The following is a 24,821-nucleotide window of genomic DNA, read 5'->3' on the forward strand; positions in this document are numbered from 1 at the left end:
AAAAAATTATTAACATTGTAAGATTATACGTTGTAGGCTTCAAAAGCTTTTATTGCATCCTGTTTACTCTTGAAGGACTGTGTATAAATGCCTTTAAAACGATTAACTTATGTAAATGCTAAACTTGACCTGAACCCAATAAGACTTGACCTTAACATACTTTTTTCGTGTTCGATTCGGATCGTATTTTCGTGTCGGGATAGAAATTATCATCTATAATTTTGAATAAAAGAGGAGAGGGGAGAGAGAATAAAATAAATTTAATAATATAAAGAAATCGAATTGGGGACACCACGTAAGCGCCTCACTTACTGTCACGCAGATGATTGGAAATAGTAGAATAATTTTGAAATAACGGCTACGATCGAAGCCGATCAGATGTGATCCAACGGCGTCGGTTTCCGGTCGCCATCAGATCGAGAGAAAAATCGAGCCGGCCGGCAAAAAACAGCGCCCATTTTGATTTTCTTTCCTCGTCGCGGCGATCTCAGGCCGAATTTGCTTCTGCCTTCCCGATCCTCTAACCGGCGTCGTGGGTTCCGGCGACAGGTGATGAGCGGAAGCCGGCTGTGCGCCGTGCTTGCGGAGCTAGGCTTCGATGGCCAGGACGCGCTCGATCCGGACAGTTTCGAGTGGCCCTTCCAGTACGAGGAAGCACGCCCGGTTCTCGACTGGATCTGCTCCAGCCTTCGCCCTTCTAATGTTCTATCCCTCCCAGAACTCTCACAGTATTAATCTTTCCTCTGTGCTGTATAGTCGTACCTATTTAGAGATCTCGTAGCGGTTGAACAAAATTAGGTCGTTGTTGTGGCTTTGGACAATGAAGCACGAAAACGATGCTATCTTGGCAAAAATATTAATGTGTTTGGGAGAAAAGTCTCCAGTAATTGCCTATTCTATAATTGCCAAACCGTACCTTGTTTCATTGGGGAGGTCGCTTACAACCTCTTATCCTTGCAATTTCAACACTCTAGAAAATACGAATTTTTATGACCTCCACAGCTATGCTCGGAATAGGAAAAGAGCAGTACAAAATTCCAACTTGAAGTCCGAAGATAGTTTTCCATCTTTCCTCATTTAGTACAGAGGCAGCAAGTCAAATATACTACTGCATATGGGTAACGTGGCACAACCAGATAAATTATTCAAATGACCAAAACTAGCCTAAATGGCCGTTGCACCTAGAAGTAGTCATCGGGTGTCAGTATATTCTAACAATTGTGATGAATCTCTGGCTGTATAGGAACTTATAAATTATGATACCAAGTGCTATTCTGTGGCATAGATCAACGAAAATCTGTTCAAAAGGCCATGTCATTTGGTTCGACACTTATTGAACTGATCTGGTTAACAAGAAACCTCCAAGAAGTGAATCCTACTTTCTGGTTTAGGACATCACTTTCTCTATTATAAAAATAGAACTTTCTCTAGGATTTAATCTCAAAGGTTAGGATTTTTAAAATTTTGTTATTATCTTGATTGCAGATATGAACAGTTTCTTCATGAAGGAAAGCTGTTGGAGGTACTTTTTACTCATTCTTATAACCCAATAGAACTTTTTTAGTTTTGGTACATACGCAGATGCTTTTTTAGTTTGGAGATGATTGCTATAGACATGCGATTTGTTGAAGTTTGATAATAACTTTGCTAAAACAAATTCCCTTTGAAGCATCAAGTCTTTTTTGCGCCTGGAACTTGGTTATTCAAAATGTTAAACCTTAACATTCTCGCAACTTGAGATGGAATTGAAGTGAAACAACAATGAAAAGTAGTAGCTTTTGATGATTTAGAAAACAACATTAAATTGAATCAGTTGAAATTTGATTATTGTTTTTGTTTTTTTGTTGAGGTATTGCTTATGTGTGATCTATAGTTTAACCATATAACAACCTCAGATCATATTTCTTGTATCTAGGGGGAGGATTTGGACTCTGCTTTTGACAGCATTTCAGCCTTTTCAAGTAAGAAAGATAACCAGGAAGCAGTATTTGGAGCTGAAGAAAGGCTAATAGATATCAGGTATATGCAAGTCTTCCTTCTGATGATTATATGTATGATGTGTTGGTTGTGTCTATATATATTTCAGTTTATATCATGATAATCTATTGAAGTCCTAGATGTTAAATTTTTTGTGATATTAGAACTATTTTCAAGCCAAATGAAGTTGTTAGTACTTGTGAAACTGAATACATTACTTGGAAGTTCTTTTTTTCTTTTTTTTTTTGTGTGTGTATTGTGGATGGAAATAACAGATGATGTACGTATTGCTAAAGCAGTGGTAGTTCATTGCTGTCAATTTGAATTTGTATTGCAGATCTACATCCATCTTTTGTTCAACACATGTTAAATGCTTAATGCCATTGTTATTAATTTTATTAATAAATTGGTAGCTGCATCTTGACTTCCAAGTTCCCAACTCCTCGCTTTTGACATGATACTTCCCTTTCAGGGAGGCAAAACTTGCTTTCAAAGCGGAAGTAGTAGAATTGCAAAAGCAGCTTGAACGCCAACAATCAATGTTTGATTTACTAGCTAGCCAAGCTTCAGCTCTTATTCAGGGTAGAAGGGCTAGAGTATCTGCAACTTCATTTGTTAACACACAACTTATTACTTTAGATGAGAAGTTTTCAGCGAGGAACTTAGAGGTACACTATACAATGTTTTTTTCTTGCACATTTTTTTTCACCACTCATGTATTATTTTTTGCTTCTCAGCTATCCTATATGATGATACATTCACAATATTGTCTCTTAGAAGGACACAGTGTTATTAGGTTTAGTTTGTTAGTTGGAATTAATATTGTTATTCTTGCTGACATGCGCTTGTAACATTCGGTCAAAATTTAACATCTACAACAGAACTTTGTTATTCTGCTTAGGAAGGGAATCATCTATGTTGGCTATGGACATGCACTGACATTTGGTACCATTCATGGTTTCCTAACTGTAATAATCAGCACAATTGAAATATGCTATTTTGGTTGCTCAATATATCAATACAATATTAGTATGGGAAAATGTAATTGTGATGTTCGTACTTCGTGCCAATGTAATTTTGGCGATGCCCACCAATCAAAGGTCTACCTTAGCTACTATAGTTGCGAACCAATTGAAACAAAATGATACTCTTCCCGTACCTACCTATTTCCACTCTTCTTAGTTAGCTGATAACTTTTTTGAGCATTTTTGGAGAGATATGCGCCGATATTATGAGAAATTTGCCTTGCATTAAGTTAAATTTGTGTAGATACACACCAAAGACAAAAGAAATACAATGTAGGATACTATGTTTTTATCCACATTTGCACAAAAAATTTCATGTTCGATCTGCTAGTCTTTTTTGTATTATGAGAAAAATAATTCCCAGTGCTTATATTGTTGATATACCACCTGGATTAAACATTAGTCTAATCTTCAATATAGGGAATCTAATATCTTATTGAGGGTCATTTGGGCCCTTTTTTGTCTTGGATTTGTTAGAGTTTTGGATAACCAATCATCTTTACCTTTAGTTTATAAAAATTTCCCTCTTCATTAGAGTTTGTCATTTGTCAGCACAATTTTGTCCATGCTGCATCAACTCTATTATGTATCATTCAGGAACAAATTGCAAATATATTCACTAAATCTCATATCAAAGGACGCAATTGATTTTTAAAATCCAAACTGCATATGTTTGGGACCTCTAGGGGGTCTTAACTGATAACAAAGGTAAAATTGGTTTACAAAACTAAGTCTAGCAAATAGATAGGAACAAAGAATAAGAAGAGAAAATTGGTTTACAAGAGCAAGTAAACAAAGTGACTTTATCAAATTCATATCTGTAAATATTTCTATAATTTGTCAATATTATAGTGTATAATTCCATCAATTGGATATAAAAGTTTCCCCCAAATTGAGCCATTGATTTCCCCATCCCTTGTGTTCCTCTTGTCCATTGATTTCATCTCCACCAGGTGCACAGTCGTTAAGGTGATCCTCCAACTGCTTTGCAGCTTGCTACTACTCTCAAGATGACTTCTGCTAGGGGTGACAATTTCTGGCCCGATACGAAAACACAATCCAAATCGAACACGAAAAAATCAAGTTAGGGTCAGGTCTTATTGGGTTCAGGTCGGATTCGGGTCGACCTAATTGGCACGATTAATAAATGGGTTGGGTTTGGGTCAACCTGAAATGACTTGATTACAACCCGCGAACCCGTTTATAAATATTTTTGGTTCAAATTCGGGTCGGATTCTAGTTGAGTTCGAATTAAAATAAACATATTTTTATAAAATGGGTCTTTTTAGATTGGGCTCGGGTTAAGATGAACATGTTTTTATAAATGAGTCATTTCGGGTCTGTTCGGTTCGGGTTGAATTCAGGTTGTGGGTCATTTCAGGTCAGGTTCGGGTCAAATACAGCTAAACGGGCCAGGTTTGGATCGAACAATTTGACCTGAAATATTAATTAAGTCGGGTTTGGGTTTTGATGTTCCAACCCGTCAACCCGCCAACCCGAACCCGACCCAAATTGCCACCCCTAACTTCTGCATGTTCATCAATTACTTTACCTCTTTTTCTGTGGTTCATTACTTTGGTGACGGCCTCACTCCTGCTCCATCTCTAACATCTCTCAGCCTTTGTCTGACTCACCGCTGTTGAGAGCCACTCCGCTGCATCGCCAAGCCTCTTTGAGATCCGTTAGAGATCCACATCGTAGTCTTATTCTTGACGCGAGGGACTAACATCGCCTGTTCCACTATTTGCTCTACCATACTCACTAGAGACATTGACACTGAACTGACAATTGCTGTAAATTCTTGTATGCCTGATGAATAGAATCAAACTTGATTTGTCTCAAGTTTGAGGAAAAAAAAGGTGTTTGAGACAAATTTTATTGCTCTAATTCACTTTGATCTACTTTCACATATTGATATTCACTTGCTTACAGCTACTCACGCTGTTGCTTTTAGATGAATTCTGTTCTAGGAAAAATGTCCTCAACTGCTCAGGAGCTGGCTCACTATCATTCAGGGGATGGTAAGTGTCTCTTTGAGTCATTAGATTGGCCATCACATCAAAAAATGAATAACAAAAACTGATGTCTCTTTGTTGCATCAGTAGCTCCTGCATAAAATGACTAATGCATGACCAGATCTTGTAGAGTATCTATGTTTGCAGAATAAATGGTTATTGATGCGATCTACGACTACTGCTTTGTAATATGCAGAGGGCGGGATCTACTTAGCTTACTCGAGCTTTCATCCTTATTTGGTTGAAGATTTAGCATGTACAAGAGAGTTAAACCAGTGGTTTTCAAAACAGTTTGAGAAGGTAACTTTCTTATCTTGAATTATGGTCATATGTTGCAGTTTCCCTGGTTAAGTTAAACAGTAGGAGATCCATTCTTTTAATTAACTTGAACTAATTGAAAGCTGAAGTTTACCAAGTTCTTGCTTTCTGAAGATTCACCACATGTTGCTAACTAGATTAATTTGACCCCATTCATGCAGCAGATTAGTTTGGAACAACAAATTTTCAGAGAGTGTTTGTATAGAAACAGAAAGTGCGTTTGGTGAGAAAAAGTTAAATAGGAACATGGCTCTAGTTAAACTAAGGTTCATCCAACATATTCTCTCTACATGATTGCTTGTGCAGTGTTTTAGTTCATAGATTTCTTCAAAGTTAGGTTCTACCAGTATGAGAAAGTAAAGCTCACATTTATGATATGTGCTATATAAGTTAGAAGCAACCATGATTTTTAATACTGTAAAACTTGGGGTAAGTAGAAAAATTATTTTGTGGTAAGTTGATGCATGACTTTTTTAACTTTAACAGGAATGATATAGAGATCAGTTATGTTTCCTATGGGAATAGAAGCATCCAAGATGATTATTGCCTCCACTGTCATGATAGATCTAGTCCTACCAATGTAAAGGTTGTCTCACCTTGTGAATTTGCATAAAGACATTCAAATCTAAGCCATTACTCGATAAAATTGCCTAAATTGCTGTAACAGTAGAATTGATGAAATTGCTTCAAAATGCAAACTATTGTAAAATATGTCCATAGGTAAGGAGTAAATACTATGACCAACAGAATACTATGACCAACAGTTCTGTTATGGATCTATTAGATTGCATGATCTTATAATTCTTGGGTACTTGCAGTTTCGCTGGGGGCGAATGTATTCGCCTTTTGCCACAATTGGGTACTTGCAGTTTCCATGCATATTACCACTCGCTCATTTATCAAGTAATTTCATCTGTATATGATTTTTGGTGTTGTTCATTCAGACTTTTTGTTTAACCATCACTCATTTATCAAGTGCTGAACACATTGTCAGTAGAATATATGTTAAGATGAATTCAAACTGAAACTGATGGTTGACAACTGCAAAAAAAATGGATAAATTACTTTCTGATGTAATATGGTTTTTGGACAGTGTTATTCTGCTCCTATTGTTGACAACTAATTTGTTTGGTTAGGGTCCACTGCGGCTTGTTGCTGAGGAGGGTAAATCTAAGTGTTCATGGGTGAGTCTCGATGACCTAACAAATTGCTTGATCCAAGGTACATTCTTTGATTTAACTTACGAGTATTCTCACCATCTTCCCTTATAATTATAATATTCTTTTTCTATATAAGAAATCAAGTGACTATACAACATGTATGTTTAATGTGGTGGACTTGTAGAAATTTAATTTCTGGATGTTTGCTGTATAGATTTTGGTTGCAGCTTGCAAGTTCTCCGTTTTATCGACTTATCACCCAAAAGAGAATTCTATATTTATATGAGTATATTGTCTTGTTTGATAATATGGAGACACACTTTAAGTTGAGAATTAACCATTGAGAATATCTAATTTCATTATTAAGTTCATACATTAATGAGAATATTTGTTGACAGAGAAATTCTACAACAGGAGCAACTTGATTTGCAACTCACTAGGGAAAAGATTTGAGGTCATGTTTACTTTTGAGGATTGGAATGCCTCTCGAGAAATAAGGATTGTTATATCTTTTGATTATGTAACTATCCACATACCAGTTGACTTTGCACTAATCCGATAGATGACACTGCGTTCAGTATTAGCATGGTTTTCAATAGTTCATATCATGGTTGTCAATAATTTGTCATTTGCTTCATTTTTTTTCACTTTGATTGATTAGTTCTTGTAATTATAACACCAATGTCAAACTTTGGCAAATATTCCATGCTAGTTTTTTTGGCTTTCTATGTTTCGCTGACAATTCATAATTTCTTTCTCCTTTTCAATTTCCAGGAGATAATCAAAAACCTCATCATCATCATCATCATCATAATCGTGTAGCTGAGCTCCAAAGGCTTCGTTCAATGTAGGTGTCTTTATATTTATATATCTATGTAGATATATATTATATGTGTATATTATACCAATGTATTCAATACACACATTAGAGTAGTGTTTGTCACGTCTTCCATAATTGGTGCTATAGAAAAGTGTACATTATGTACTACATTCTATTGCCTTTTAATTTTAATTTTTTTTCCTTAACAATTAGATTTTTTTTTTTTTGTGGCAAGGATGCTCATTTTCTATTATTTCTTGGAACATATTTATGTTCTGATTCTTCTGTAAAAAAAGTTCAATGGTGAAACAAACTGCGTTCAATAGTGGGATATGATCTTGTGTAGCCAACACCCACTAGTTGGGACTCAGTTTATTCATCATCTTTTATGAGAAAGTCTGTTTTAGAGTTTGGTTTAAGATCACTTAGATCTTAGTCTTAGATCTGTTACTGGGCTATTGTGTATGTGCTCAAGTATTTTGCTTTCCCTTTGTTTTAGCTATAAAAATTACGTACAAATAGAAATTGACACTCATTTCATATGCTGTACATTCTGTCCAAAAAGATCTGTTTAGATGATCAGGACTCAGGACCTTACAAATCATTCTAGTAGTGGTTCAAGGCGTTAAGCATCAACATATACAGAATTTACTGATATCTATATGCCACTTCCAGTGTAATCAAACATAGAATTTAATGGGGAAATAAGATCCATTTAGCTGAAATCACATAGTTGTGATTAGATTACTTTAGATGTCTATGATGGGTATGAATAAGCCCAAAGGTCATTTTCACTTAGTTGTCCTGTCCTTTATTCTGGACTTCAGTCGGGTGTAGCCTCTAGTTTTTCTTGATCTTCTGCTTTTCATGACATCTATGCACTGTAACATTCTCTTGGGCCTAATAAATATTTTAAACCTTTCTGCTTGCTAATGGATCATGAATAATAAATACCCTTCTTATCATCTTATCATTTTTTTCAATCTGCTTGATGGAATAACTTTACATAAAACTTTTTTTTCTTTCACTTTCTCATTTGTTTTGGCTTGAATTGCAAGTGTAGTTTATCTTATTGTCTTTCTTTACTCGTGGTACTTTCTTATGCAAACCTGGCAACTAGTACAAATGAAGATTTCATGAGGATTGATGCTTATAATCCAAACTATGTTTAGTTGACTAGAGATTTATACCACAAGTGAATTCATGGTGCTGGTGCATTTGTTTTCTTTTGCCTTCTCTCTTCATTCTGATGACACCTAGTTCATATGGCATGTTTTCTACTTTCCCAATAGATTTGCTACGAGTGAGAGACAGTGGGTGGAAGCCCAAGTTGAGAATGCTAAGCAACAGGCTATTCTTTCAATGCTCAAGTCTCAGATATCTTCTGATGAGGCCCACATTCATCGAGATATAAATTTCCTTAGGTACTGTTTTCATCTATTCCCTTCATGTAATAATATCTGTTGTATTTTTTTCATGCCGTGTTTATTTCCTTCATTTTCAATTCTAAGCAAAAAAAATAGGATTGTTCAAAGCAAAATAAAACTGTTTCAATAAAATAAGCAGATGCTTTTTAAAGTTGATTTTATGTTATTTCTAATAATTTTTTTTTATTTCTATTTCTACTAATTCTATGAAGGGGAGTCTTGGTGCAATGGTAAAGTTACTGCCGTATGACCTGGAGGTCACGGGTTCGGCATGGTAAGGTTGTGTATAATAAACTCTTCCCCGGGACCTTGTATTAGCGGGAGCTTCATGCATTGAGCTGCCCTTTTTTTCCTACTAATTTCATCACTGAAGGGGAGCCTTGGTGTAACGGTAAAATTATTGCCATGTGACCTTATAGTCATGGGTTTGAATGGCGGAAATAGCCATTGCAGGATAAGGTTGCATACAATAGGTCCAATGTGGTCCGACCCTTCCTCGGACCCTGCATTGGGGGGAACTTCGTGCACCGGGTTGCCCTTTTACTAATTCCATCACTCTTTTCGAAATATTTTCCACTTGTTGAATGCCTCCGGAGGTACCCAACTATTTGAGATGGTTGACTCGGGAAAACCAGGATGGAGACCACATATCTATTCTGTTCTACATCACATTCACAACTCCATCACTGTCATGGTACTAATGAGATTTGGATGAACCATATTTCTGAATCATTATGAAATTTATAAGAGTCAATTTTTTTATTTGAAATATTACTCTTGTATAGCACCTCAAAATTCAGTAAAATATCTATTTCATTGTCATTTGTCAGAGGGATGTCAAGTTGGAGTACTGATAAGCTTGAAATTGCTACTCGCATACATACTGAAAAATTTTAGGAATCTACATAGTCTAGATTCTGTTATTTGTGTTATTAAAAGAGGGTCATTTATATTTCATTTGGGGGTTTAATGTTCCAGTCATAATTTGTAAACAATCGCTCATATTCTTGATTTATAAAAAGAGGATTAAGATCCCTTATAAACCTTTCATCTTTTCTTTAATAATACAAGTTTCCCCCTTTGTTCATTGAGAGTCGAGTTTTGGCAGTACGATTTGTTCATCCTATATCAAGTGGTGTTAGAGTCAAATCCTTGATTTGGTCTTGGTAGGAGTTTCCCTAATCTATTCCACCTTGATTTTCCTGCATTTGATGCAATTTGTTTTCTTGTGAACGACAGTCCCTTTTGCCTCCCTTCGTTGGATCTGAAGCAATGACCCCTTTGGTTGGTCTTGAAGCCTGATTAGATTCTCCTCGACTATGCAAATGTCTAACCCTTTGTGGGAGATTAGATACTGTCTTTTCCCATCCTGTTTCCCACCATTACCTTCTTCACAGAAGCTGAAGCTTCCTTTGTAGGCGTATCCTTCTTCTGGTTCTTCTCAACCTTTTTCAATCGAGGAGCTATCTTTGACTTTTGCTTCGACGAAGACTTCCTCTGCAGGTGCCACCTATAACTCTTTTGCTGGAGCCACAATTGCTCAACTCGCATTCTGCACCTAGCATAGGCAACCTGCAACAGATTGTCCTTCTAGTCTTCTCTGAGAACAATGGAACAGGCATACTAGCCATTGCACATGCTACTTTTTCTGTGCATTGTCATTGTGATCCCTTAACAGATGCCTCCTTGCTGTTATTCTCATCACCACCTCCTTCCACCATTGCCGCAACATCCCTAGCGAAGGAATTAATGGATCAAAACTTTCAAACATTCGAACACTGATATTCCCCTCCTTGCCTAATTGATGTCGTTGGTTGCTTCAGAAGCAATGACCACTTGAATTTTAAGCTCTTGTGAGAAGACGAGAGGAAACTGATATGCCAATTGATGATCTGTTTCTATGAGGATAATAGAAAAAATATCTGAACACAGATCTGCTATTAAATGATAACCCACCTAAATTGCTTTAAACTTGAAATACTGTTCATCTTATGCCAGTCTTACGCATTCTGTATTTTTCATGTTATCCATTTTTATAGAGTAAAGATGTGTTGAAGTTTACTTGATCTACCACTTTTCCAAGTTTAATTAAGCATTTATTCATTGCATAAACATGTTGCAAGACTGAAGCCAGCGATGACAAAATCTATGCTCTACAATTATTATTTTGATTATGCTACTTAAAAACACTAAAAGAATTTGAGAAAAGTTTTTTAGTTGATGATATTTCCTATTATTCTTCAATTTAATTGTTAGGACACTTTGAGAGTTAAAAAGGGGGAAAAGGGGGGGGGGGTGAATATCTTCTTTCGATTCTTCTTGTTGATGTTGCAGCGGAAACTTCTTTCGATTCTTCTTTTTGATGTTGCAGCGGAAAACTCGAAACAATGCTAACACCTTCGTTTTACTTGATCTCCACCTCCTTAAGGTGACTAATCTAAGGATCCACATCGTGCACATAGCTCCACTATGAATACACACCTTCTCGGAAACAATCCGGAAGCGGAGAAGCCTTGCATAAGCTCAAATACAAGAAATGCAAACTAGGTTACAAAAGAAATCGAAAACGATTACGGCAAGGAACCTTGCTTTGTTTGCTCTTTTCTTGCTTTGAGTTGCCTCTTGATGCTTGGAGTGTGCAGCAACACTTGTTGTCCAAAGCTCAAGAATTGGCAGAGAAGAGTTGTAGAGGCGGATGCTTGAATCTTTCGCGAAATCCCTTTATATCGCATTGATTTAGGATTTCCAATCGATTACCACGCTAGATCAGATCGAATCCAGTCATCTAAACCTCACAACGACTCTTTTCCTCTTTGGGAAGCTACTGTTTACTCGCAATTTTTCCCGATCGATTCAGAAGCTTTGTATTATCACGAGAAACATTGCCTAATCGATCTGCCAATCGATTGAACATGCCCCAATCGATTAACCAATTGATCCGCACACCCTTTTATTTTCTCATGACAAACCTAGTTAATCGATTCCCAATCGATCAACGTCAAACTTAATCGATTGAGCATTTTCCCAATCAATTCAGCCTCTTCGCGAGAAAGCTACTTTGCTTTGCGAAGAAACGATGCCCTAATTGATTGGGGCATTCCTTCTTTTTTTACGTGAAAGAGGCTCCCAATTGATCAACTAATCTAGTGGATTGATCTCAATCAATTATCTAATTGATTACCGCGCCTTCTGTGCTTCGTAAACCAAATCGATTGACCTCCTAGTTGATTACCCAATCGATTGGTAAGAGCTTCGTTTCATGTCCTAGATCACCTCATTCCGATATCCGAGCCAAAAGTTATGGCCTTCGGAAGTTTGCTATGTCGGAACTTCCTCGTTTCATGTCAACTCCCTGTTGGACTTACGACCGTCAAGTGTCCGGTCAACTTTTGACCCACTTGGACTTTCCCTTGTCTAGCCCTGCTAGGACTTCCATTTCCTAGTTCTCAACTAGGACTTCACTCATGGTAAGTGTTTAGCTCCCAGCTAACCCACCTTGGACTTAACTTAGTTCCCAACTAGGTTTGCCTAGTCTCAGTAGGACTTCATTTGTATCAAGTGTTTAGCTCCCAGCTAATCCACTTTGGACTTAACCTAGTTCCCAACTAGGTTTGCCAGTCCTACTAGGACTTCATTTGTGCCAAGTGTTTAACTCCCAGCTAATCCACCTTGGATTTAACCTAGTTCCCAACTAGATTTGCCTAGTCCCGCTAGTACTTCCATTTGTCTAACCTCCCGTTAGGACTTTACTAGTTCTCCGGTCAACCTTGACTTACTTGACTTCTCATTCACACATATTGTCCAAATATCGAAACTCAAGCTCGAGCCAACTCGAGTTTAGTCAAATTGGTCAACCTTGACCCACGATTGTACCAACAATCTCTCCTTTTTTTGATGCTTGACAATATATTTAAGTTAGGCTAACATTAGCCTAACTTTCATCTTCATCCCATGCTAATGCATGAATGTAAGGTTTCTATCTTAAACCCTATATTTCTTCTCCTTTGACACACCTCAAAAACTCTTCTATACTCAACCTTGAGCATCCAACACAATGAAGGTTCCCAACCTTTCATTGTCTCCTCATTCTTATCAAAAAAAAAAAAAATCATGCCTTTTAGGAAGACCTTCCCCTCAAAGCATGCTCTAACTTATATCATTGCACCAACAATGATTTTGAGTTCCTAAATCTTTAGGAAAACTCAACGAAATCATGAGGTTTAAAAATTCAATTTTGAATCTAAACCTCCCCTTAACTCCACATTTTTCACCATAAAACTCCCCCTTTTCATTTTCACCAGGAAAATTAGCCTAATATACTTATACAAGTATTTCAGAGTGTTAGGGATTGTTAAGTTAACTAAACGTGGATTAATAGACTGAAATCAGACTATTCCAGTCGAAATCAACAATTCCAATCGATTGATACATGTCTTTAATTGATTGAAATGTCTTAATCGATCAGCTGATCGATTAAGAACCATTATGTGCTAAGAAAAATGGCTTACCAATTGATTGAGTTGGGACTTAATCGATTATGGTATGCCCCAATCGATCTCTTGATCGATTAAGCTGTCCTTGATCGATTGGAGTTTCTAATTTCTGAATTCTATTTCAGATTTAATTACAAAAACTCATAAATAATTCTATGATTATTGAAAAATCACGAAATTTTACGTAGACATTACTAATGTCATATACTATAAGGAAAAATAGCTTTCTATGAAAATATATCTCATTTTTAAAAAAACCATTCAAAACCTCAATGTTTTATTCGAACTTAGCGTCCACTTAATCAGTGGTGACTCCTATAAAAAGATAGACTTCATCAAGGTTTTCCACAATGATTTTGAAATGATTTTAGAAAAGAATTTCTAACTATGATCTTTGGGCTAAATGTACATGACTTGTACACTAGTTTTCCCCATATTCGGACTTCACATAATCTATTGTTTTGATGAACCTAAAACTCAAATAGATGCACTAAATCAACATCTTGAATTTTGTTCATCTTCCTAACATCTCACTTGTATCTAATGTGTCTCAAAAACACATACAAGTCAAGCCTGTGGTCTTGTGAGATATAATAAGTTTCCCTAAAACTAAGGGGTCATGCATATTTATCTAGACAATTTAACTTTGATTATCTTACCTAGGATGTCAATTAATGTCATTGTCCTTAATTGCAAGGAATTAATAATTTATGTATGATAATGATCATGACATACATCAAATGCATACTTTCAAAAGAAAGACTAATAAAAAATGATGCATGTATGACATGACATGTATTAAATATCATGGCAAGATGTAATGTCAATGTATATTATGATGCCATTGCATGTGATAGGCATCCAATCATGGTAATTTTAGCATAAAGAAAATACCTAGATTTTCTATCTAAATATCAACTAATCGCTAAGTTAAAAATAAACCTAAGTTGCCATTATTTCCTTAGAAAATGCTAAAATCTGAACTTGTCATTTCTTTGAATTCTATCCTATTTGTGCCAATTTGATCAAACTCAATTATTAAAAACCTTATTTCCTTAGAAAATGCTAAAATCTCAACTTGTCATTTCTTTGAATTCTATCCTATTTGTGCCAATTTGATCAAACTCAATTCTTAAAAATTTTGACTGACACACTTTTACTCTTCAAGAGTAAAAGTCCATTTCTCATTTTCAAGATATCACAATACCTTAAAGTGTCAACTTCACCGTGGTTGGGTTAACTACCATTCCAATTAGAGTTGACACACTCTAAACCCACTTAGGGTATAGCAAACACACTCTTAGGAACTCAAAACTTATTGGTACTTGTGTGCTAGGTATTCACAAGGGATAACTTCCCTAGACACATTTTTGATAACTTTCCTAGACTTCTTAGAGGTCTTAGTCACCTCAAGATCAACTCTAGGAATAACCTCCCTTGTAACCTTTTTAATGACTTTCTTATGCTTCTTAGAAGCCTTAGTCATGTTAGTCTTCTCAAGGTTAAACTCTAGGGATAACTTTTCTTGAAATCTTGACTTGACTCCTAGACCTAATGTTGGTTCGATAACTATATGAAACTTTGGTAAGATGACACATTCTCTTTGACCTTTGGTTTGTATCCCAAATCTCTCTTGCCATTGAATGAATCTTGCCTATCTAATCTTAGGTTTTGCTTCTTTTGCCTGTGATTTCATTTGTCATTTTCTTAAGGGTTTTCTCTAATTTATCAAGTCTTGACCTCAAGACTTGATTTTCTATCCTTAAATCCTCAAACTTGGATTTTTCCTTATTGCCTTGGATGTTTTTCTTTTTAGGCATATATTTAATTTCCTTAGAGTTTTTGCCTAAATGGTTGTAGTTCTAGCAGGAAATGATTTATAATTTTCCCTAAGTTTTTCATGCTTTCTATTTTTATGATAAATAACATTAAAATGATAAAAATTATTTTTAACATGCATTTTATCATGATTTAAATAAGTACCATTAATTAATGGTACTTTTGTTTTGTCCTTTGAAGCTCCTCCATGATTTGAACTTCCTTCTTTGTTCTTGGTTGAATTCCTTCCCTTTGGACATTAATTTCGATAATGTCTCCTTTGGTTGCAAGAAAAGCACACAATGTGCACCTTGCCCTTCCTTATCATGGGGTCGACTTCTTTTGGCTTCTCTTTCACCTTGAGAGCTATTTGAGTCTTTTTCTTGGTCAATTTTGAACACTTGCTCTTGTAGTGTCCGCTTTTCCTACACTCAAAGCATATGATATGATTTTAATTTTTACAAATTGAAATTGTTATACCTTCTTTATTCGTAGGGGTCACACATGATACTTCATTTGATCCAGATGTAGAAGTTTTTTCTCAATCCGGTATCAATTAGTCCCCCCCCCCCTCAATCCTTGAAGTGGATACTTCTTGAATTTCATCTTCAGATGTTGAACATCTTTTACCTTCTGAATCCTCTTCCTCTTGATTCAATGAGGCTTCCTCTTTGGATTTGTCTTTACTTGGCAAAGTGGAGGGATCTTCATGAAGTTTTGCGAACTTGTTCTATAGCCCCTTGACATCTTGGTATTCTCTAATTTTACACAAAATGGTGCTTGGCAATACATTAATCAACAATTTGGTTACTTTGTTATTAGCCTCACATCTCTTGATTTGCTCCTCGTTCCATTTACTCTTTGAACCTCTTGGAGCTTCAAAATTGTCAGCAAACTATTCCTCTATGCCCATCATCAAGAAGCTCTCCATTCTTGATTTCCATATGTCGAAGCATCTCGTTTAGAATAATGGAGGTGCTCGGATGTCAAATCTGAACCTGTCTCGGAAATCCATTTCAAAGTTGAGCTCCTTAGAAAATATATCCTTTAACTTGTTGAAATTTAGGACTTCAAGCTTTAACTTCTTCTTCTTCCTCTTAACTCTTATTCTTTACGGCAATTAGTCCAAAGAAGAGTGGTCTCGCTCTGATACCGTGCGTTAGGACACTTTGAGAGCTAGAAGGGGGGGGGGGGGTTGCATAACTTCTTTCTCTTCTTCTTGTTTATGTTGCAGTGGAAAACTCGAAGCAATGCTAATACATTTATTTTACTTGGTCTCCACCTCCTTGAGATGACTAATTGAAGGATCCATACCGTACAGACAGTTCCACTATGAACACTCTTTCTCGGAAACAATCCTAGGCGGAGAAGCCTTGCACAAGCTCAAATACAAGAAATGCAAATTAGGTTACAAAAGAAATCGAAACGATTACAACAAGGAACCGTGCTTTGCTTACTCTTTTCTTGTCTTGATTTGCCTCTTAGTGCTTGGAAAGTGCAGCAACACTTGACTCCCAAAGTTCAAGAACTGGCAGAGAAGAGTTGTATAGGCGGATACTTTGAATTCTTTGTGAAATTCCTTTATATCGCGTTGATTTAGGGTTCCCAATCGATTGGCCTAATCGATTACCATGTCAGATCAGATCGAATCCAGCCGCCCAAACCTCACAACGGCTCTTTTCCTCTTTTCCCAATCTATTAAGCCCCACCGTAATCGATTAAGTAGCTTCTTAATCGATCAGCTGATAAATTTAGATTGCTTCTCTTCGTGAAGAAGAATCTTCCCAATTGATTACCCAATCAATCTGGGAGGCTATTGTTCGCTGGTGATTTCTCCTAATTGATTATCCAATTGATTCAGAAGTTTTATGTTCTCACGAGAAACACTGCCTAATCGATCTACCAATCGATTGAGTCTGCCCAATCGATTAGGCAATCGATCAGGCACCTTCTGTTCTCTCGTGACAAACCCAGTTAATTGATTCCCAATCGATCAATGTCAAGCTTAATTGATTGAGTATCTTCCCAATCGATTCAGCCACTTCGTGAGAAAGTTACTGTGCTTCGCAAAGAAACAATCTCCCAATCGATTGGGGTTGGTTCCTTCTATTTTTATGTGAAAGAGGCTCCCAATTGATCAACCAATCAATTGGATTCGCCTTAATCGATTATCCAATCGATTACCGCGCCTTATGTATTATACCAATCGATTCCCTGATCGATTGACCTCCCAATCGATTAATAAACAGTACAAGTGTATAGTTCTAAACGAGTTTCGTTTCGCATCCGAGATCACTTCGTTCTGATATTCAAGCTAAAAGTTATGACCTTTGGAAGTTTACTATGTTGGAACTTCCTTGTTTCATGCTAACTCCTTGTTGGACTTATGACCATCAAGTGTCTAGTCAACCTTTGACTCACTTGGACTTTCCCTTGCCAAACTCAGCTAGGACTTACATTTCCTAGTTCTTAGGACTTCACTTGTGCCAAGTGTTTAATTCCCAGCTAACCCACCATGGACTTAGTCTAGTTCCCAACTAGGTTTGTCTAGTCCCACTAGGACTTCACTTGTGCCAAGTTTTTAGTTCTTAGCTAACTCATCTTGGACTTAACCTAGTTCCTAACTAGGTTTGGCTAGTCCTACTAGGACTTCCATTTGCCTAATCTCCGGTTAGAACTTTGCTGGTCAAATCTCCAGTCAACCTTGATCTACTTGACTTCTCATTTACACATATTGTTGAAACATCGAAATTTGAGTTTAGTCAAACTGGTCAACCTTCAAAAGCAATGACCACTTGAATTTCAAGCTCTTGTGAGAAGATGAGAGGGAACTGATATGCCAGTTGATGATCTGTTTCTATGAGGATAATAGAAAAGATATCTGAACGCAGATCTGCTATTAAATGATAACCCACCTAAATTGCTTTAAACTTGAAATACTATCCATCTTATGCCAGTCTTATGCATTCTGTATTTTTGATGTTATCCATTTTTATAGAGTAAAGATGTGTTGAAGTTTACTTGATCTACTGCTTTTCCAAGTTTAATTCGGCATTTATTCATTGCATAAACATGTTGCAAGACTGAAGCCAGCGGTGACAAAATCTATGCTCTACAATTATTATATTGATTATGCTACTCAGAAGCACTAAAAGAATTTGAGAAAATTTTTTGAGTTGATATTTCCGATAATTCTTCAATTTAATGACTTAGGTTTCTTAAGTTTTTGAGGCCATTAATGATCTTCCACTGTTCTTGAATCTGCATAACCTTTGGATGCCACATATATTAATTTTGCAGGAAAAAACATTCAGAATTGGCTGGGGAACTTTCCAACCTCACCCATAAAGAGCAGAAGTTCTTAGCTGAGGTATTGTTTTTTCTGGTCATAGAGTGTTTTCTCTTAAGCTCCATCATCCTGCGAAATAAAATTAAATGCTAAAATTTGCATTCTGAATTTTTTAATAACCATTTGGGTGCCCTGATTTTTGGAAAATTTACTTCTGTTTTCCCTAGAAAGACTATAGTATGATTCCATATATTCTGATCTATAATGGACTATAGTGTTGAATTTAGTTATCCAACTGTTATTATTTAATATGATTCTTAGATTTGAATGGTTAAATCTACTGATTTTGTGCTTGTTTCCTTTTTTAAGTTCTGACCTCTCTTCATCCCTCATCCCATTTTTTTTTCCAGGTTATTCCACGCCTTTGCTCAGATCTGGCTCAGCTGCAAGACACATACATTTTGCAGGGTATGTGTTTAAGAACATAATTCAGAAATTTTTTAAAAGAAAGGTATCTAATGATCTCTCTTTTTTTGTGTACTTTTAGGAGATTATGACCTGAAGGTTATGCGACAGGAGTACTATATTAATCGGCAGAAAATGGTAGGTAGATTCCCTCAGAATTAGGTGTTCTGTGGTTTCTAGTATTTCCAAATGGTCCTAATGGAGCTATTAAATTCTAATATATGACCTGTGGCTTTGCTTTTCTTCAGTGAGCAACCTATTTGTTTACTTGATCAATTTGACATATTCCATATTACTCAAAAGGCAACATTAATCTTAAATAATAGCACTATTGATTTGCTAGGGTTTCCTTTAGCTTTTAAATAATTGCACTATTAAAAATTAACTTTTAATTTCAAACAGTAATAATTTTTTAGGTGGCTGTGTGCTTGGTTATGTTTGTGCTGTATAGAGTAATTACCATTTTCGTTCATTAGAGAAGAGGATAGTGATTCTGGAAGTTAGTTAGAGCGAGCACTTGGTCTGTTGATAGTTAGTCATGGCTATCACTTTGGTTATGTTTGTGCTGTATAGAGTAATTACCTTCTTCTTTGATTGAGAGAAGGGGACAGTGATTCTGGAAGTTAGATAGACCGAGTACTTGATCTGTTGGTCATTAGTCATGACTATCACAAATGTTAAAACTCACCAAAAGTTACATTCTATATAGTTGGAGCACTAGTGTTCCTGTCTTATCTAAAGCCTTGACCATACCTTTATTATAAGGTGGATTTTTTGAATCAAAATGTGTGCCTTGATGTTTGTTTTATCTTTTGTATTCAAAATTCCAATGTGAGCATGTAAAATATTGAAACAAAAATTTAAAATTGTAATAAATATGATTATTTTGCATCTCGTCATTCTATTCCAAGATGAATCTCATATGTCCTGTTTTCACCTTTTTTTTTATATCAACAATATTGAATCTTACATGACATTTTATCTCTTGCAGTTTATTAATCATCTAGTTAATCAACTTGCCAGACATCAATTTCTAAAAATAGCTTGTCAAATGGAAAGGAGGACAATACTCGGGGCATATTCATTGGCTAAAGTCATTGAGTCAGAGTTGGAGGGCTATTTATCAGCAGGAAATGGGCGTTTGGTATGCAAGCTTATGTTTACTGTTTTCAGCATGATATATGTACATGCCTGAGCTTTTATTGTGTGTCAATTACATAAAAATTAGTGGTTTTTGTTCCCTGCTCTCCTTTAATTATGTTTGTCTATCATCATAGAATCCTGTTTCGACTCCCACTTTGATTTGTGCATGTATCAGAATGATCATTCACCTGGACTTTCTTTTTTCTTCATATGGTTTGAATTTTTGGTGTTGCTTTCTGTAGGGTCATTGTCTCTCCCTTATTGATGCTGCAATGGAGGTACAAGAACATGGAGCAGTGGATGACCGTGACACGTTCCTGCATGGTGTACGCGATCTTTTAAGCATTCACTCCAGTAATAACCTAATCCTGATCACTAAATATGACTTTGTTTTAACTCAAAACAATTAAGACATTCACCTTTCTTTTAGATACTTCGGCTTCCTTACCAACTTATGTATCAGCACATGGTATAGTTCAGCAGATATCAGGGCTGCAGTCTGACTTGCTGTCTCTTCAATTTGAACTTGAAAACACTCTTCCAGAAGACCGAAGGAGATGTATCAATGAGCTGTAGGTTTTTTCATTTATCATTTGCATCTGAACATAAGTCTGTGACACTAACTTATATTGCTTGCAACTTATCAAACTCAACTAGACTGCATGGAAGGAAAATCTACCTGTCTGGGTTTCTATTTGTGATATTAAGTTTTACTCTGTATTCCTTTGTTTGTTTTTCTGATTGGATGAGAAGGAATAACTAAGTAGTTCAAGGATGGAGACATCTTTGTCGAACCATTAGTTTATTTTTAAAAAGTCATATTTTAGATTCGGCTAACTGACAAAAGCTTCTCTGCATGGATGATAGAGCATATGGTCAACAGTGAAATTATATTTCAAAACCTGGGTTGATAACACTGCACCATCTGCCCCCTGCCTGCTTTAGAAAGTCTTTAATTTGGTTCATTTCTCCATAGCTGTACTCTGTTAAACCCAAGAATAACCAGCAATCTGCTAACTTATATCTCTGGTTAAATAATCTCATGCTTGAATAGCATGTGATGGATATAATAAATCAGTATAGTTATAGAATTATTTTCAACGGTAAAGTTTTTGCTTTGTGGCCAAAAGGTCATGGGTTCGAATCTTGGAAACAACCTCTTGCAAAAAACTAGGGTAAGGCTGCATACAATGGATCCTTCCCCGGGACCTCATATAGCGGGAGCTTCATGCACTAGGCTACCCTTTTATGTTTTATAGCAAAACACTTCTGTTGGTTTCTATCTGTACTAGTATTGTGAAATTTGATCTATTGAAGCACCTGTAGACGGCTGTCCGTGTGTGATTTAGGATTGAAATTCCTTTATATTAATTTATGTGGAACCATTGTTGCATGTGTTTTCCTATGTATTCATATTAATTAGAAATTAAATGCTCCTAAGTGTTGCCACCTGTCTACTTTAAGTAGCTTGAAGGCAGTTAATTTTAATTATTATGTTATTTAAGCTACTATACATCTTTTGTATTTCTCATCATCTGCCAAATCACATAACTGCCATTTCAAAGTTGTTCATTGTTATCTTCATAAATCTGCCATATTGTTTTTCCCTCTTAATTCCATGTTTCAAATTTTAAATGATGCTTCGAGTGTGCAAAATGAGGTCGCTGTATATTCATTTGACAAAGTCATCAATGGTACATTACTAGATTTGTATCTCAGTATTTCTCACAAGCTTAAATTTATTAATGATTAAGGGCAGTTCATGAACGTTATACTAAAAAAGGCCCAAGAGAAAGCAGTAATATTTCACTTTAGCAGAGTTTGGAAATGTAGTGTAGTGCTCTGAAGTCCACCACATCATTATTTTGAACACAAAATAATTATTGTTATTAGTATTCGACGTGATATTGCTGAAAAAGTTCAGAATCAATTTTTTCTTTAGTCACTTAGCAGCCTGGCACATAATTCACCGTCTTTAGTCATCTTATTTGTGTTTTTTTTTTTTTGAGTCTCTGAGATACGTATAATTATTACACGTGCACTATTTTTTGTATCTCACATAACATTTTCATTTTATATTATTTCTTCATTTTGTCTGTGTAATGCACGTTAAATACTTGATTCTGGCATGATGCCAATTGACAGATGCACCTTAATTCAAACTCTGGAGCAGCTGCTTTTTTCATCTTCTGCAACTGCGGAGCCATTGTTAACACCTAGGGTATGTTTTTTTCCTCATGATGGTTGGAAATTCTCAAGGATTCTGTATATCATGTGGTCTTGCTTGAGACATGTCACTGTTTCTATTATTCTTTTGATCGAAATAATGTTGATTGTATAATAAAAAATATGTTGAAGATACCAAGGTCACAAACAGAAGTCAATATATCAGTCTCAGGATAACATAAAAAAGAAAGCGCAGACTTTTAAAATAATGTGCTTGATGTTTAAGTTTTTTTCAGAAGTAATGTCTCCATGTGGCCATGGTTGTGTATGTCTTTGTTGGTGTTTTTAGTATAATTATGTTTCACAAATAATTTTTTCATACAACATACAATCCTAGAACAACAGAGATCTAATTATAATGTTTAATCATTGCATGAGCTGATGCTTTAAGTTTTGTCATCAACAAGTGTCCGATTTATCTCCCATACTCAAGGCATTGATGATCAAATTTCCTTCTGCTCATCTTGCACTCAAAAATTAAGTCTTTTTGCTAAACTTTGAGATATACGCATCTTTTAACTCTGTGCTGCCTGAGTGTAAGAGTATCAACTATCTTCTCTCGTATGGATTATATGACTAATTCCTTTGTTGGTAGCCATTGATGCGTGCAATTGATGACATGGAAAGGGTCAATTCTCAAGTATCTGCTTTTGTTGAAGAAGTGACAGAGGCTCATCGCCAGAAGGCTGAGGTATGACTCCAGATTTGGAACCTTTAAACTTTTGACATAATGTATTCCAATTCTGCTAAAACATTCCTATTAGAATGACAATGTCTTTTCATCTTTCCTGGCTTCTTCGCTCTTGTTGGTTTGGAATCTGATGGCAACCAACTACAGATTGTCAAACATCATCCACACGAAGTCGGACGGGAGAGGCAGGTGTTTGTGGATTTTTTCTGCAACCCAGAACGTCTCAGGAATCAGGTCAGAGAACTGAATGAGGTCAGAGAACTCAATGCTCGAGTCAAGGCTCGTCCAGATTGAGACCCATACGGCGACTCTTTCCTTGTGCCACGTTTGATACTGTAAGTTAGCAACACCAGTCGAAGCCAAATTGCTTCCTGTTCGCGAAATTCGTGTCTTTTAAATTATTCTGATGTGTGCGAGCTCTTCCAGGCCTTCTGCTCTGCATATGAGAGGCAGTTTCTAGGATGATAGCAGTGAGCTTATATTCTGCTGTGTAAAGAGTATCACAATACCTGAGAAGCGGCCTTTAGCTATGAAAAATGCGACCAGGACACTTTTAGTGAGACAAATCATCTGCGATTTTTGTGTTAATATTTTGTTCATGTAAACTTTGTACACTTATTGCATTTAAATGTATGCCTTTACCAGGCAAAATGTATCTGTATCTAATGATTTAGTTCCATTTCCCCTGAAGGATGCTCCTGTATATGTCGATCAGAGATTACAGATTGAGCTGTGTTTGTTGTCCAATCTATTCACAAAATTCAGTGGTTGGTATGCTTGTTCAACAATGACCGAATATTAGCAATAGACATACAGATCCAATAGACAACCTAGAATTATAGCATCTGTACATAATATCGTCCTCAGGATAATGATGCAGCAGTACGATATCATTTTAATTTTTCAGACATATAAGAATTCAATGAATTAATGGATATTTTTTTTTTAATGAATGGTTAATTTAAAAATATTGGATTAATAGGTAGTTCGTTGTAAGTATTTTTTTTATTTATCTAAATGGTTGATGGAAATTTTTTTTAGGATCAGATTAGTCGGCGTATTATCTGATGTTAATTAAAATAAATAAATAAAACCTATACCTAATATTTAATTATTTTTTTAATCATTGGTTGATAATATAACACAAACTTGGGACTGAGATTTATTTGCCTAAAGAGTAATTTTTATTGTGAAATATTGATTGATCATTTAAAAAAATTAAATTATACTAGTGTGATCGTGCATATAAATTATTTGGATCTTTGAAAATCCGAATTATTTAGATTTTCTAATGTCACATTTACGTTCAGAACTAAAATTAATTATTTGGGTAAGATTCGTCAGACGCATGCAATAGTGCAATAATACAAGAGCGACGCTAGAGAATCCCAGCAAAAAACTACTGTAATGGGCTTCCCTATGCAAAAAATTATTTTAATTTAATAGTATACTTATCTTAGTAAAAGAAACTAAAAAAAGTATATTTGTTTACATCGTCGGTTTAAAATATTTATAGAAATTTTTTTGATCATAGTATTGTCAATTTTAACTTCTAAGATGTGGGACTAAAGAGAACTATATATTTTTATATAAAACAATCAGAGAAAATTAATGATAAGAAAAATTCATAATAATACGTCGTAGCTGAGTCTCGAACTCTAGATCACTTATTGTTTCGCTTGTGAAATTACTAATAAATTTTGAAATTATTTTTAGTGTGAATAGAAAAAAGGACAATAACGTAAATTCATTTTAAGCTTTTAGTTAGTAAAGGAGGGAGATTTTTAATAAAATAATAAGATATATAAAGTTTAAGAATTGTGTTAAAATATTAAATATAAAAAATTAAAAAAAACTAGGTGCTGATATATATATTCACTTTCTTTAAACATTGTTTTTCCTAAAAACATCAAAAATATTAAATTAGTTTAGTTATAAAATCTATTTCCAAGCG

General features: G+C 35.6%; 1 protein-coding gene across 1 annotated transcript; it reads left to right on the top strand.

Moving 5' to 3' along the window:
- Positions 1–431: 431 nt before the first annotated feature.
- Positions 432–23,652, top strand: LOC121992048 (AUGMIN subunit 3-like). Its single transcript, XM_042546170.1, has 19 exons — positions 432–728; positions 1,486–1,522; positions 1,916–2,019; positions 2,450–2,645; positions 4,957–5,023; positions 5,214–5,317; positions 6,472–6,556; positions 7,270–7,342; positions 8,608–8,739; positions 18,354–18,423; positions 18,753–18,810; positions 18,890–18,945; positions 19,799–19,951; positions 20,193–20,304; positions 20,381–20,522; positions 22,096–22,171; positions 22,772–22,867; positions 23,015–23,202; positions 23,294–23,652. The coding sequence occupies exons 1-18, from the start codon at positions 553–555 to the stop codon at positions 23,159–23,161; spliced, it is 1,884 nt and encodes a 627-aa protein (XP_042402104.1). The 5' UTR covers positions 432–552; the 3' UTR covers positions 23,162–23,202; positions 23,294–23,652.
- The last annotated feature ends 1,169 nt before the right edge of the window (positions 23,653–24,821 follow it).

The sequence above is a fragment of the Zingiber officinale genome, chromosome 6B (assembly GCF_018446385.1).
Source record: "Zingiber officinale cultivar Zhangliang chromosome 6B, Zo_v1.1, whole genome shotgun sequence".
Classification (NCBI taxonomy): Eukaryota; Viridiplantae; Streptophyta; class Magnoliopsida; order Zingiberales; family Zingiberaceae; genus Zingiber; species Zingiber officinale.